Genomic DNA, 16,954 nt, shown 5'->3' with positions numbered 1-16,954 from the left:
ATCACTGCATAAGTGCAAAGACAAAGCAAGGACTCAACTGCAAATACAAAACATCAAGAGTCTTTCAGCAACTCAGTCTGATAAAGAGCCTGCCAACGGTAAAGGGAGGGGGAAGGGGCAATCAGTATACCACCATTAAAAAAAATGATCAGAGGTTCATAAAAAGATATATTGAAAACAAACAGAAGAGGACAGTCGGAAGAGAATATACTGGGTCAACATGCAACAAAATGATGAGTCCTCCTCTCCTCTGCGCACAAGCTTATTCAGGGGCTTGATGATTCGGCATTTTATTCCCACAATGAAACCCGAACAATTAATTTGATTCCCTTACTGCTGCAGTTCTTCCATGCTACAGTAAATAGACAGTCAGCACATCGGCATGATGAATTAGCTGGGAATTCAAACCTGCAGCAACAGCTGAACGTGAAGCAGCTGAGCAGAGGACACCGGACCGCAGACTTCTGCCTCCCACGCTGTTTCAACAATAAATGGCCAAAAAAAGCGATGATTCGCTTTAAATAGAATAGTAAGTTTATGTTACATTAACTAGATAAACTAACTTAACTCCAGACAGTAGTTATATTCCCTTCTGACCAGAATTAACAATACAGGTCCAGAAGTCAGCACACATTACTGAGATTTATGGAATCCATCCATCCATTTAGCCACTTTCTTAACTGCTTGTCCAATTCAGGGACACGGGGCCACTGAAGCTTATCCCGACTGACTTTAAGATTCATATCTTTTTAATTCATGAGCCACTATTTTCCAGAAGCTCTCTCTGCATGGGGGTTTGTCTTTCTGCGCCACATGCAAATTCAGAAAAAGCAACACCAACCAATTAACACCAAGCAAGACCAACTTGTCCTTAGTCTCCGTTCTTCTTTAGAAACTTTTGATAATGAAGCCAGGCATGCTTTCCTCTTCTGCCTGGCTTCAAGAATATGAGAGTCATCCTATGAGGTAATCTGGCATATCCACAGACATTCATGGTGGCATTGATAAATGTCATTCCTTATCACCTTTTGCACTCATACAGCCAAGTATCATCACAGGCTCACCTCCATGCTTCACTACTGGGAGCACGCATTCACCGTTAGTGGTCCTAGCCCCCCAAGCGTGCCGAAATCCATCTAAGCTGAACTCATTTATCTTGCTTTCATCTTACTGGAGCATGTCTTCCCGATATTCAACAGGCTTCTTCTTTTAAGGATATTTATCAAAGTTCGATCTCATAGTTTTCTGCCAAAAAGTAAGTATTGTTAATCAGCAGTTTCCTTCTGATCGTGTAAGCTTTGACAGAAACTCTGATTTCCAGCAAACTCAGAATTCCTTTGACAAATATGAAGCAATTGCCTCGATCTTCAGAGCTAGACTGTTCAAGTTTTTTTTTAGAAAGAAAGCCATTGAGACTCTGATTAGTGGTACTAAGGCTCCCTCTATATCCCTTGATTACTACTGCTGTGCTTCTACTTATTTTTAGCAATGCACCGATCTTCCTATATACTTTTACATCTTCACGAAATCTCACAACCAGACTTTTAAATTCCCCTTCCTCGTTTCCTCTACCCATGTATTTCAACTGGTGTTTTAACCTGTATGTCAGGTGGTAAAATGTTAAATAAAGCCATTCACAGTATTTGCTTTTGATTGCTCATAAGAGGAAATATTCTAGATCTTTACATTTTTATCCACCATGCAAAACAAATTGGTCTGGTTCCAAATTCATTCTACATACTATACTGATATCACCCCCAAACATACAGTTGCAAAAAACTATTCTCAGCACCAACAAAAATAAAGAGCCCTGCAGCACATGGCCACCACAAGGTCTGATGTTCACATCATGGAGCCAGTCTGGGATTACATAAAGACTGGGAGCACATGAAACAGCTTGAATCCTGAACCATCACAAAAAACTACCTCGAAAAGAGCGTGAGCAACTATTTTCAACTAAAGAGAACATGGCATGTTCTACTAACTACAGCAAGTTTAACCAAACGTCATCATTGGAAGGACCTCACTGGCAACAAAGTAGAATAACATGTACCTTTTCATTAAAGCTATTCTTGGAAATCTTTCTGTTTGCTGATGTAAAATCCACTCTCCTGTTTCAAACAGCCGTTAGACTGAATCATCACGGTGGCTAATCTCGTTGACGAAGAACCAAGAAGCTGTTTCAAACACTATTTTTTATACAGTGCAAACAATGGGCTTGAAACAAGACGAAAAACTTCCTTTGAAACACTACCATTAAACCACATGTCATTTACAAATAATTTAAACGTTTTAAATCACTTTGTCCTTTTATGCCTCACTTATTGTGCTGCTGTGTTTTTGTCTGACCTTTATCTGACCTCTTTATCTGATTCAGCTGACGGTACTAAGTTGATATTTTTGACCAGGTCTGCCTGTTAACAGAGGCTAGTTCCCAAATAAGTTAATATAAACCTTTTGGTTAACCCTAACTTTGCAAGTATGCCATGTAGTAGGCATCAGTACAATAAGCACTTTATATGTTTCCACCCACATGCCTACATCGTTCACACTAATATCCGACAGTGGGCGACCACTCTGCTAGTGTGTGAGAGGATTATGGTGAAAATCTCATGCCAAATGTGAGACTTGGCAGCCATGAAAACACAATCTAATGAGATGAAATCACATTTCATTGCAAAATGCCTTGCTCATATGCGGTGCTACTTGACAAGCGTCTCAATCCCATATCGTTATATTATTTTTGGTTTGAAGTGCACTACCACTCTACGTCCAGTCTCTACAAAGCTGCCCTGAGGGCAATTATCCCCAGACACAATCACTGCCTGCACAGTCCACCCGCTGTAACTCCATAGAGAGAGCGAGGCTTGTTGTTGTTGTTGTTTACCAAGGGACCTCTTGTCCTTGTGGTGTGACCTCTAAACCTCTGGTGAGCCATGCGTGAGAGTGTGCGTGCAAGTCCGCTCCGTCTGCTGGGGGTTGGAGTGTCAGGGAAATTCACAGCCTGTGCAAAAGCAAAAAGGCTTTTAGCATTGATTCTTTCACCCACCCAGTGCGGGGTGGATCAGAGGGCATGGGAGGGGGTGTGACATATGCGTAGTATTTGATTACGTTTGAACAGAGGCCGGTAACTACTTGGTTACAGTTTTTATGCTAAACTAAATTACATTAACTTTATGTCTATGGCTCCTACGGCAACAGCAAGAAATCAAGTCAAACTATCTATCAGGGGTGTCAAACATAAGGCTTGGCGGCCATAATCGGCCCGCCAAAGACTCCAAACTGGCCTACTGGAAAATATGAAGAAGAGCGCAGATTTTCCTCCCAAAGCTTTTCATACAATACCAAAGTATCTGATTAATAGCTAAAAATTCAAATGACAGGAAACTTTTTTCACTATAACTATAGAAATATATTATTTTTACAGTGGGTCCACAGTAAAAAAAGAAAGAAAGAAAAATTAACAAAAACTTAGCTAAGAGAATTATTTTCTGTAATTTTATAAATTTATTTCATCCATTTACTCCAGCAGCATTTCTCTATTATGTCGAAAAAGTGAGATGTGCTGTTGAAATTGCACTTCTGTTTTTTACATGACGCTATCTCAGGGATTCAATGTGTAGTTAAACTTCTTTACACTGACAGAAAGGAGGTTTCACTCGTCTAGCCAGCGTAAGGTCTAAGTGGGCTGCATGTGGCCCACAATGTAAAATGAGTTCACATTCCTGCAGGATATGAAACAATATCTCTTCTGATTATATTCTACAGTAAATATGTTAACATGTCATCTTATATTTCAGCTTTCTTTTATGTTTTATGAACATTGTTAAGTTGATACAAAAAAAGATCTAACCCAAAATGTCAATAGACTATATCTGCATACGTGGAAAATATATTTCCGTTGCCCAAGGGGTGGTAGGTCAGTGACAGTGAGTGCATTATTGAACCATGTAATCGATGGTCTGGGTCACGGCACAGACAGTACTGCTGGCAGGCAAGGCAGCTATGTGGGGAAAACTGGAAATGCTTGCTGGAAGAATGGATTAACCCTCATGCTAAATGGCTGTTTTAATAATAACTGCACTGAAAATTCAGACCCTCGTGTAATTTAAGGGGTGTTTTCTGTAATTCGGTACAAACACACACGTGGACCTAAATTGTTGCCCTTTGGTAATTTTCTTCTATACCAACGTCTAAAACTTTAAAGAAAACAACCCCTTTGGTCTCGCTAGGTTACTGAAAAAACAGGCTATGTGCTGAAATGATTGTTTTTTTAGTTGACCCAAATTTAGTGAGTTTGTCTGTTATTTGCTCAGCCTATGCAAAACTTCCCGTCTACCTCAGGAAAAAAACCTAACAAAGATTACTGAGGTCAACTGCAGCTATGGAAAAGCACAGACTCAGTACCACAGTTCAGATCTGAGAGTGATACATTTTACTGAAGCACGCAGCCTGAATTCTGAGTACTGTTTTGGGAAACTTGTTTCAGCAGTCTGCTGAGGGTTCAGACAGTAGAGTTAGAGCCACTCTTCCCTTCTCCCACCCATTCTCTCTGAGTAGTTCAATATTTGATGCCACTCCTAAGTGATATTGTTTGTAGCTCCACACTGATGGGAAAAAAAAAAGATGCTGGTCCTTGTGCCCAGAACTAAGTGTACCAGACTAATACAATGTTCCCTGCAATGAAAAACATGCACGTTCTAAGGTCTATTATTAAACTGTAGGAGATTCACCTCAACAACATCAAGAAAGCTGCTGTTTTTTTAAGCTAAATTTAAATGCTGATAGTTTTTTGTCCACAGCTTATTGTAAAAGGCTGCACAAAGAAACACTTTCAGTCCACTGGTTAATTGCTCCATATAGCTTAACCAGAATTCTGACCACGGGGATATAAAAAGGGCTGAGAAATCAACTGACAGCATTTCGCCGTCTTCCAGATAGGCCGTTTCATGACCTAAGCAAAAGGCTGACACATTTACTCTGTCTCTTTCCCACAGCAAATTCTGTCTGCTTAAATATCTGCTTAGCCTCACAGACCTAGAGTGACATACAATGTTGACAGGAACACCCAAAGCACTTATTTTGGACCTCAACGTGTCTCACAAAAAACAGCACTTATAAAGCTAAAAATCACAAAGGAGTTCATAAGAGGAGAGAGAGGATTAGGGACGATGGGGAAAACAATGTAGAAATGGTAACAGAGGGTTTCCAGGGAAAAAGCACCCACAGGAGAGAATGAGATATCTGAAGAAGAGAGTCTGCAGGGATGGTACGGTACAGAATTGACATACAGCACATCGGCGCTTAGGAAATGTATACATAAGGGACACACTGGGCACAAGAGTTGCCTCCAGGCTGTTGGAATGAGAACAAACATATTGTTTTGGAGCAGGGGGAGATACAGAAATTAGAGGAGTAACTCACCAGAGTCAGCAAATTCTGAAGGGACAGTAAACGAAAGAGAAATAAGAAGACAGAAACAGAGACAAGATAAATCCAGGTGATATTTAGTCCAATAGCGAACATTTAATCATTGATAGGTATTTCCAAGATGAGAAAGGGTTGTGTTAAATTAAATGTCATTAGCTCTTCATTCATGGCATTAAATTAACTCAAAACTTGTTTTGGACGTCTTTGCAGAGAGTTAGATGAGAAAGTAGGTACTACTAGCATTAAAAGGGACAGAAGGAAGGAGATGCTAGCTTAGCTCATGTAGCATGTAGCTCATGTAGCATGTAGCTCATGTAGCATGTAGCTCATGTAGCATGTAGCTCATGTAGCATAGCTAAAAAAAACACTGTTACTGTTATCCTATGTGTAGCTATGTCCTGTTAATAACAAATAAATATGAGTGCAGTTATTCTCATCTAACTCTGGGCAACAAAGTAAATAATCATATCCCCATGATATGACAGAAACATATACATTGCCACACATAGATTTAAAATCTTAGGTTTTACATGTTTAGATATAAAATGCACTTTGCAATGAAGGCATACGCTGAAGAAACAACACAGATAGATTATATTCAAACTACTTTTTGTGGTCACTACAGACAAAACAGAGCAGAAGAAAGAAAGCTCTAACCTAATATCCTCAAATTAAACTTGTCTTCCCTTGAAAATATGATTTATATCATATCGTTGCTGTTATTTGCTTTTTGTCCCCATAATGTGTAAAAACACTTCAGTCCCCACAATGTTTGCAATACAAGGACCACACACACACACGGACACACACATCTAACAAACTCTAAATCACTAAAACTCTAATAACCAAAAGTTAACCAGCTCTCAGTACTGGCACAAGAACCTTTCAGCACTGAAGCCTGAACAACTTATTTTGAGAAATGCGAATGAAAAATGTATGGAAGGAGCCCTGCCAGCTCCCCACGTCCCTGCTGAGCTACACTTAATGCCTAAGAGCACACAAGGACACACAGCACAAGCCTCCAACTAAAATGGATGCACCTGTTCGTCTTCTCTATGCCGTAAGCTCACCCAGTAAACGCTCCTTTGCATTAATGATGCCAGTAAATGTTTATAGAACATATTTGCTCATCTCCCAATAGGGTCTGTCTTGATTGGGCCTTCGCAGTCCTGCAGCCAATGAAGTTGTTAAGCGTTCCAAGGAAATGAGGCCTCTGATAAGTGCTTTTTCAGATGTACTTAAGTCTGTACTTATCACGGGTACATGTCCATTGGAGTACGAGGAAAACTTTCCGATGTGCTACATGGAAATTTCAAAATAATACATGCAAATCATCGGAAGCCCAACGTGTTGCTTTTGTTCTTGACAATAATGAATTCATTGATTGTGTCATGTCACACTGTAGCTGTTGTTTCAGAGAATTAATTTCCAGCCGTTAATTTGCCAGAAGACCTCATCAATCAAATTTGGTATGTCCTGCCATCTCGGCTGCTTTCATACTAAAGTAGGTTTGACCATTTTAAAAACTTTTTTTTTTGGCAAATGGGAACTTATTTTGGACACAAATAAATAAATCAGTTAAAACAAAGAGAAAACAAAGAATTCAGTTCATATCTTGCACGCATAACTTAGCTTAACTTAGTAAATACTACTATTAGATGCCTTGAAAAAGACACTAAGAGGACCCAACTGGGTGGATTATGTGTAACATGTACATATATACATGCATGCATACACAACAGTGGTCTTACAGACTTGCACTCAGGCTGTGATTTACCATTAATCACTACGATGGGATGATGAATACACTCAGAGACAGGACGCCTTGGGTTCAGTGTACGACAGCAATTTGATGCATGTTAATGGGCACTTTAAGGCTTATTAATCTTTCCTGAGCTGACTCATTCCAAGCTTGGCTTTCAAGCAAAGTAAAGTCATTTCAGAGAAAGCTGAAATGCCTCTGGACTACAGAGCAGCCAATTGCTAATGCAGTCCTATCAATCCAGAAGGAAAATATTTATTCTGTTTTTGTGCTAACACACATTGCTGTAGGACCTATGAGATATTTTACTGTGTATTGACAGTGATGCTTTTTTTCAGCCAAACAAACCAAACTGAATGTAAACTTTCATGAAAACCAAAAAGGTGGAAGAAAAAGATGAGGAAAAATGACATCGGCTAGTAAGATGGATTCAGCATTTAACATTAATATTCATTTTTAAGGATTAGGATTCGTCACCCTCCTCAAACCCCTGCTCCCTGTTTGCTTTTCATAAACATTTTCCCTTCATCACGTTCAGGATGGGTTGAGAATGACACCGCGCCTCACCCGGCATATTAACATATTCATCCCCTGTGCCGAGCACTGACGCTGACGCCTTTTTTAAACGTTTTTCTTAGCTAAGCTAATGGACTTGGATTAAAGGAGAACGGTGTTTCACCTCAGCCCCAAGTGCACTTTGTCTTACATGGACCGTTTTTTTTTTTGTTTGTTTTTTAAATATACAAACAACACTGTACAAGTACTTTTCAATGTTAACAGTGGAGCTTCTGTGTTTAAAGAAGTACGCGGGGAGCTTGTGAATAGATAAAAGCCAACATTTTCATCATAACACTTATGTTATTCATTGGTTAAGAAAATGTGAGCTCAACAGCACTCTTCCTGTGGAAGGAATTACATGTTTTTAGTTAATCCACTTCTGACACATCTCAAAATACAATTCTAAGAGTTAAAGACAAGAATGAAGACAAGATCCAGGCTCGGTCAATCTGGAAATACACAATGTTGGACAGTTAAAAAAAGAATATCTGTGCTGTATGTCTTTTGTGTTAAAAACTTCTTTTTGTGTGCAGTTTACCTTCACTTAAAGGGTCCAACGTGTGGATCATCAGCTGGAAAATGCTGTTCCGCATCAAGCTGTTGTGCAGCGAGGCAGAACTACCTCCCCTTTGAAGGCGAGGCCGCGCCTGTGAGGGGAGACAAGCGTCAGTCAAATATTCTGCTACTGCTGGGGATGGGAATCTTTCAGTATCCAGTAAATGTCCTTAATGCGAGCACTCCTCTAAAGCCATTTCTAATCCAAGAGTATTGAGCTAAATGTGGGAAAACCACGCTGTTTTGTAGGCTTTTTCATTTTTACATTAGAGGGAAGATCATTCTAGGGACTTGGTGCTTTAACTGTTGTGAAATCCACAGCATTTTAATTACAGAAAGAAGGATTCGTGTCACTGCAATGTTTGTCCATGAGCATATGATGTGCTACCACCTTCAATTAAGCTTCCAGTTGGAATATGATTCCCTAATCCTATTTTACATAAAAAAACCCTAAGCAGAACCTGCAACCGAGTTTAAAAAAAATCATAAAGTGCTACAGCTTCTTAAAAATATAAGCTTCGTGGGCTTGTCACAGGCATTTACACTTAGTGTGGCATTTTTTTAGTTCCTTTTGCGGAAGAAAAAACCCCCAAAAAAAACCAACCCTCGCCAAGGTCGCTCCAGCAGCCGAGGTGGAACTTGAGAATTGTGGGAAATTAGGCACCGTTGCAGGTGACAGCTGCTTGCTGCGAATGTGTCCACCTTTGGCTCATCAGAGGTGATGCGTAGGCAAAGGAGGTGTCAGGTGCTAATTCACAGCCTCCCATGGGTGTGAGCGGGAGGCAAGGGAGACAAGCGGAACGGCACGACTCGTGTGAGGGTTAGAAAGTTGTAGATTCTCGGTACGACACCAGAGAATGTCCGTCTGCTGTTTTATCTGCTTGCTCTGCATTCGGGATGGAAGCTCTTGTACCTGCTGGAACTGCGTAAGCATTAAAAGTGTTTTTTCAGAATCCAGGCTTCCTCCTCGATTGCCTTTTACATGCTGCACACAAATGCAACTGTTGCAAAGGAAGTGCTTTGGGAAACAGACGGAGCTACTCTCGGCACAGAGGGAGGCTGAGGGTTAGAGATAACAGTGTACATGTCTTCTTCACAGTATGGCGGGAGAAACAGAAGTTGCTCTAATACATCTACACAGAAACAGGGACAAACACAGAAGAAGACGGGGGAGTGTCAATCAGACAGGACCTACCGACAACTTGCCGTCATCCTCTGGCGCCCCAGGACTTGCCTTCTCATCCAACACAAAGAGAAGAGGAAGTATAAAAGGGGGGGAAGAGGAAGAGAAAACAAGACACAGATGTGAAGCAAGCCTCACACAACCACAGAGACAAGACGACGAGACAGTAGAGAAAGACATTACGGCACAGTAACAGTAACGGTGACGACTGACTGTGATGCAAGTGGACAAGACTTGAGGGACAGATTCCTCCCCACTGCTGTGCCTGCCTACTGTGTCAGTCACAAGCTGAGCAGGATTAGAACGTGTCGACTTAAATTTCCTTGAAATACACTCAAATATGTCATTTCGATTTGAGTCATTTAAGTCAAGGCTGTCAACTCGCATCAGAATTTAAGGTGCTTCTTGTTGCTATGTGAAAGTATAGGCGAAGAGTTAAGGTGGCTTGCTATGGCAAAATGGTTGTTTAATACTGAGATTATTAAATGCGGTTACTCGCATGTATTGAACTTTAAAAGCAATTTCTTAAACAAATAAATGTAAAATAAAACGACAACAAAGATGGAGGTGGTGGAGTACACAGTGCTGCCCAATCAGCACTTAAGTAGATAAAAAATGGACATAGCAACCATGATGTCATCCGCAGGCCTGTTGTGAAGCCACAGGCTGACTGTTTTTGCTGTACGGGTCGTTGCGTTTTGTCAAACAAGGAGCAGATCTGACCAAAGAGCCAACTCGTAGGTTAGCGATTTGTGGAACACATGCATCACCCTCCTTTATGACTAATTTTTTTTTTTTTACGATACTACAAATTTAACAACCTAGGCTGTAAACTCACCAGGACCGTTTTTACTGTCGCCACAGTCAAATGAAATGAGGAACGTATAGATACACAACCAGACCTCTTTCGTACTCAAACATTAGAAAAAATGTCAATTTATGGCATTTCTGCATTGGCTTCTTACCCAGAAGCTATGCCCATCTTTTCTATACATTCTGTGGTCCAGACGAGAGGTATTTTTGGTGCAGACAGACCTCTTATATACGGTTTGACGGACCTAGACACACACACACTCACTCACTCACTCATGGCAAAAGAAAAAAAACGAATAACTTTGCCTCAGTTATTTCGTCGCCATGATTGTTCAGAAATAAGACATCAAAATTAAAACGAAGACATATATTGCATGCACATACTTAGACTATAGCCATAAAAAACTATTAAAATGTTGAGACATGGGTTTACTTGTATAGGTAAAGGTAAGGATCAAGTTAAGTGATTATCTATTGCCTGTAGACTGGAAATCAGAGCTGATAATGGTTTCCAAATAATGTACCAGTTTCAAAGTTTTCCAGTTGTTATGCAAGCTATCTTTAAAGTTGTTTGAGCCCTTTACTGAGGATTAGACAGAAATAGCAAGCTGTCCTGTAATTTAAAAGGACTCACTAGCATCTTATTAACATGTGGCATCTTTCTTTATACAATCTCTGTGGCAGCTGCTTTAATGTGAGAAGTTGGGCTAACGAGCCTCCAGCCGAAGCTTCGTATTTATAACTTCTGAGACTCTTAAGAGAGTCGCACTGATCAGCTCATCTAACTCTCACCAAGTAATCAAATAAGTGTGTTCTGCCAGTTTTAATGTGAAAAACTTTCGTGCCAAAGAGACTCGAGCCTTTTTAACAATCGCTCGATTTTCCTGCCATCGTTCTCAGCAGGCCTTTTTGGCATGTACAGCAGAGTACTGTAACACAGTTTATTTTTGAAACAAAAGCCTTTCACCAACTGCCTGACAGAACTGTGCTCACTTCATCTCCAAAAATGTGTGCGATATAACAGTCGCTTAAGGCCTCTGTTTCTAACTGCAAGAGAACAAACACAAAGCTTTTGTTCAGATCTTAGAACACCGAGGCTTTGTTTCGCTGCCTACACGGTTTCAAACAGCAGTGTGTAGAAAGAGGCGGCACTGGTGTGCATTGATAAGGTGCAAGATGTACAATGAAAATCAGACGCCAGTTCAGTTTGATCTTGTGAGTTTTGTTTTTTTTTTTTTTAAAAAGCGGGGTAAACGCACAAATTTCGAGACAGGGCCTGCAAACTTGTCAACACGCTGATTAATTTTCTAAATGACGCTGCATTCAATTAAACTTTTTTTTTTTAAAAATCTGCTAACTGTACACGAAGCAGGGGTGGGATGTTAACAGATTTCTTGTTTTTATGAAAAAAGAGCAATAAATTGAGTCACTTTCATTTTGATAATAATACAGAAACTTTTAAACTAATTAAACTGAACATTAAAAAAAAAAACAAAATGAAATGCTGGACTTGTTAGCGTGCTCTATTTATAAGAAAAATCCCCACTGCAGTCCCTGTGAACGTCATTACCCACCACGTCCCACTGTATCCCGCTGTTTCTGTTTAACAGCTCATAATTTACCATATATTAGTTTTGCTGCTGTGCGGCAACTGAACAATTGCAGAAACGAGAGAGCTGAAATTAAACATTTCGCCCCAAAAATTAAGCAGAAGTTGAACTAATCCTGAGATTTTCCACAAAGCTATTCGACTGTAACTCCCTCCGCCCCATCTTCAGGGTAATTCACTGCACCGTCTAGCATAATTATTCTATTTAACTCCCTCAAATTCAAGTTAGGAGGGTTAGGAGAGAGCAGGTGAAGGTGCCAGATAGAGATTATGCCATGGGTCGCTCATTAAGCCAGCGTTAAATATTATGACTAATAATCACATAGGGAGATTAGTATGTTCTCTGGAGTTTTTGTGTTCCCTAATACCCCCGGCTCTGCTTTCCAGCTCTTACGTAATGTCACATCAGGATCATTCTTGGAAGCGGATCAGCAAAGGGAGATAAATGTCCCTCCGCCGCCGTATGCATGTAACACTGCTTTGTGCAGAATTATCGATGAAGGGTGTGACATCCTGCAAAAAATACCTCCACTTTTAACCATGAAGAACGGACTTTCAGAGGAACCTGAGCAGATGTTGCAGGCAGAGCTGGAACTCCTGAATTTCCAATATTAGTGGTGGATTATAGGTTTTCTCATATGCAATCAGAGAGCACAAAAGTGGTCTATTTCTGGAGGAATTTAATTTGCATTTCCTTTATGCTTTGACACCCAAGCCAAATTACACAGGAGAATAATAATAGCTTTTTATACAGTATCGAGTTTTCCAGCGATCGAGTTTGATTAAATCCATCACAGCTGCAGATGATTCTTTACATCTCTATCCTCATTATTACACTCTACATATATTACAAAGTGCGATAACAGTAGAGACATAAAATTTTTCAATTCTTAAGAGCCACTGTCCGTATCATCTCCACTTAATTTCCTCAGATATTATTGTATTCCAGTGGCTAAAATACAGTTATAGTCTTAGCAAAATTTCACATGAGAAACTGAGAGAGTTTTAAAAACTTCTTCCTTTAGCCATGGTTTAAGATACAAATGTTAAAGTCAAGATCTATGGAAAATAATAGCTCTCATATCTATAAATAGTTCGGTTAGAAATTGGAAAATCTCTGACTCTGTCTAACGTTTCCTTAAATATTTTTATTGAATGGTTTAGGAGGTAATCTGCCATAAAAACCCAAAGTATTACAATTGGTACTGAAGATTATCCACCCTCCAAACGCATGCATGTTAGGTAAACTGCTGATTCTAAATTGGTTGTAGGTGTGAATGTGAGTGTGAATGGCCGTCTGTCTGTCTGTGTTAGCCTAGTGACAGGTGTTCCCGCCTCTCACCCTATGGCAGCTGGGATAGGCTCCACCCCCACCGTGACCCTGAACTGGAAAAACTGAAGAAAACAGATGGCTCGATTATCTATAGACTGTATGGGAGCATCACACATACACTGATACCTTCTAAATAGTGTGATGTATAAATCCTGTTAAATCCAGAACTGAATTTAAAATCCTTCTCCTCACACACACAGTCTTGAATAATCAGGCCCCATCTTATCTTAAAGTCCTCCTAGAACCATATCACTCTAGAGCACTTCACTCTCAGACTGCTCATTTACTTGTGGTTTCTTGGATATTTAAAAGTAGAATAGGAGGCAGAGCTTTCAGCTCTCAGGCCTCTTATTCTTTCCTTCCTTTTTAACAAAGCATGTAGTCAGGACTGGATCAGGTCACCCCGAATCCTCCCTTAGTTGCGCTCCAATAGGCCTGCAGTGTTTCTTCTCTACCTTTTTTCACTCACTATGTGTTTACTGCTCTGCATGGAATCGTTGGTTATTATTAATCCCCGGCTCCCTGTCTTTTGTCCCGTCTCCCTCCCCTCACCTCCAATCAGTCGTAGCAGTTGGCTGCCCCACCCTGATAGGTCTACTAGAGGTTTCTTCCTGTTAAAAAGGAGTTTATCCTTTCTACTATTGCCAAGTGCTTGCTCATGGCAGGTCATGTGATTGTTGGGGTTTCCTCTATATTATTGTAGGGTCTACACTAGGAAGCGTGTTGAAGCGACATTTGTTGTTTTTTGGAGCTATATAAATAAAATTGTATTAAATAAATTGGAACAATACTAGAATTTTACTCATGACCTGAGAATAGACTTAAATGCTCTGTTAGCACACTTGACTGAATAAGTCTTGTTGTATGATCGATAACTGACATAAAAATCTTCCAAAAGGCATTAACACCACAAACATGGTGCGGTTTAAGGACTCGGCCCAAACAGGCCTTTTACATTTTGATTGCTGTCACGAGCTAAAAGTGATACTACAGTAAATCTTAGTTTAGCAGTCAAAGCAGAGATGGACATGCTAAAAATAAAGCATGTAAGTCTGTCTAGACCGCCCAGCTTGCTGAGTGAACTTAAAAAGTGAAATCTTGCACAGCTCCCGGCGATTGCCTGCAAGTACTTAGAAGGCAGCCTGTCTGTCAGAGCATGACAGAACACCCTTTGAGATTTGTCCATCTAGACTCATCGTGTTAGAGCTAAACTGTTGAGCAGCACGACTGAGCAGCATCTCCCTCCCTCCCTCCTTTTCTCTCTCTCTCCCCCATTTTGCTGGGAGACGATAATGATGATCTTCAAGGAATGGAGAGAAAAGATGCACAACAAGTCAAGAAGCCATCCACTTGCTAATTAGTAACCCCTTCATTTTTCTAACAAGCAGAACTAATTACAGGAGCTGCCACGACACTGATTTCCCACAAGGCAATGCTCACCAGGACTAAGCCAAAATTGCCTCCTCTTATCCCCCCTCCCCCCTTCTCATGAACCAATCAGACTGAGACTTTTGGGAGACAAACAGAGTAACAAAAAAAACAAAAGAAACAAAAACGCTGTGTCATTACAGCAAGCGAATGTAATCACCCAAAGCTAGGTTTGATCAGACACAAGTACTTTTTGTCATTCTCCTGATATTATATATGCTTGTTCTAAAGCCACTTTTTTGTGTAACAATATTGGAATAATAATGATCCAAAACATGACTTATTCACGAGATTAAACACTGACTGTGAGAGTCCGATGTAATGTTTTAACTGAATAAATGCGAGAGGTGGACCTCCTGCAAGACTGATCAAGTCTGCGGTTTGTCGTTCCCATCAGATCAGAGCAGGTTTTGATCTGCAGATGGAGAAGAAAACTGATGCAGGTTCTTTGTTTTTAAGACTGATGCACTCTGCTCCAGATTTTCTTTTTTTAATTTTATAAAAAAAAAATTTAAGTTGCACTTCCTGGATGACTCGCAGCCACAATTGAATAAAGTTGAATCCTTTTTCAGTCAGTCTGTGGTGTCGAATGACTTTATTTTACAGGGAGCTGTGGTTCACAACAGGGACAACCAGGAAAAAAACTTGGATACTTGTCCAAATTTTGTTGATCTCGAGCAGCTAAACAACTGTGTTGAGCTGCTCGAGAGCACATCACTGAAAACACATCGAGCGCAACCTGCAATGCTAGTCAGGGCAGGCAACCTAAGCTATACAGATAACATGCCTTGCTCTGCTGTTGTCATACACAAAAAACAAGCTTCCAACTTTGGGAAGGAGCAAGTAGCAGTAGAAAAAAAACCTTAAACATTACAAAGATTTTAGTTGAATGAGTAAATAAACATGCTTGCTCTGTATTGTGGGATAGTTTTGACAGTTAACAAATCTAACCTGCATGGTAGCTAGCTTTGCAGAAAGATGATCGCTAACTACCGGACATCAACTTGTCTGCCATCTTGGATGCGTAATAATCATGGTGACAGCCCCACAGTCTCACGGGCCTTGAGTCTAGCCTACAACCATCTGGCAACCATTGCTCTTAAGGGAAACATTTTTTAAAAAGAGAAGAGACCTCAGATGCTTGTCGTTTGCATGCATATTTTGACTGCCTTTTCAAGTTTCACTATTACTTAACTAGCAGTTAGCAAGTGTTTGCAGACAAGTTGGCATCCTCCATGCAAACTGGAGACTGCTAGTGACCTAAATAATCATAAGGAGGTTATTTGTGGAGTAGTTTTACTCAACAACAAACAACCTAAAGGAACCACCGCCCAACCAGTCAGGGAATTCACATTGTCTTTTCTTGTGACCAGAGGTTGCATCAATGCTCAAGCAATGAGGCCTTTACACTGTGGGACAGGCTGTGTGAACAGCAGGTTTCTGTGCTGATGTGAATGACACCTCGAAGCTTACATGTTTTTAATTTAATCCAGCACATAATCATCTGTGTTTTCTGATGAATCTTGTATTATTCCTTTTTAAATTCCTCTTTAGAAGGTCAAAAACCAACAAAGAGTCCATAACTGAGCTCTTTCCAATTTCCTCAGCCCATCTGTGGCACTTCATGCCAAGTCCATCTCTTCCTACTCTTCAAAAAAAAAAAAAAAGTCTTTTTTTTTAATGTCTCATTTCCTCAAACAGTTGGGCAGTGTCTTTTTTTTTAGCAAATATTATTCGAACAGACATAAAGATGGATTTGTTGCAGACTATTTTAAGCAGTGGATTACTGCACATTTGGCACTCTGACTTAAACTGACAGAGTTTGTGGGTTGACTTAAAATAAACTACAGCGACGCTGTTTATGCCGAGCATGCCAAGTAATGCATTGCTGGGAATTACTGATGCTTTTTAATGGTTGCTTTAACCCACAGAGGAAGACACACATTTCTTTTTAGCAGTACAAATATGTGGTGCAGGCACCTCACAGCAAGAAGGTCCCGGGTTAGAAGCCCGGCCGGAGGGAGTCTTTCTGTGTAGAATTTGCATGTTCTCCCTGTGTGGGCTCTCTCCGAGTACTCCGGCTTCCTCCCACAGTCCAGAGGTTAAGTGGAAATTCTAAACGGGCTGTAGGTGTGAGCGGTTCTCTGTATCTCTCTGTGTTAGCCCTGCAAAAGACTGGTGTACCCTATCCATGGAATTTCGTTAGTTAGTTTTAGTCTTATGGGACACTTGGAAATTAATAACAGATTTCTTCATTAGCTGAGGTGTGCTTAATTTTGCATT

General features: G+C 40.3%; 1 protein-coding gene across 11 annotated transcripts in view; it reads right to left on the bottom strand.

Annotated features, from left to right (window-relative positions):
* Positions 1–16,954, bottom strand: part of LOC113018628 (sodium/potassium/calcium exchanger 2) — a 48,996-nt gene that overhangs the window by 18,809 nt on the left and 13,233 nt on the right. For 4 of the 11 annotated variants that reach the window (XM_080298333.1, XM_080298336.1, XM_080298337.1 and 1 more), the window contains exons 3-5: positions 9,501–9,549; positions 8,289–8,397; positions 5,425–5,439 (exon numbers count right to left, since the gene is read on the bottom strand). In XM_080298333.1, the coding sequence (XP_080154459.1) occupies positions 5,425–5,439; positions 8,289–8,397; positions 9,501–9,549 (173 nt within the window). The remainder of the gene's footprint in view (positions 1–5,424; positions 5,440–8,288; positions 8,398–9,500; positions 9,550–16,954) is intronic. The other 7 variants (XM_080298335.1, XM_080298340.1, XM_080298338.1 and 4 more) reach the window with 5 other exon arrangements.

This window comes from Astatotilapia calliptera, chromosome 3 (assembly GCF_964374335.1).
Source record: "Astatotilapia calliptera chromosome 3, fAstCal68.1, whole genome shotgun sequence".
Classification (NCBI taxonomy): domain Eukaryota; kingdom Metazoa; phylum Chordata; class Actinopteri; order Cichliformes; family Cichlidae; genus Astatotilapia; species Astatotilapia calliptera.
Note: the sequence above shows the minus strand (reverse complement) of the source record. Positions and strands in the feature narration are given on the sequence as shown.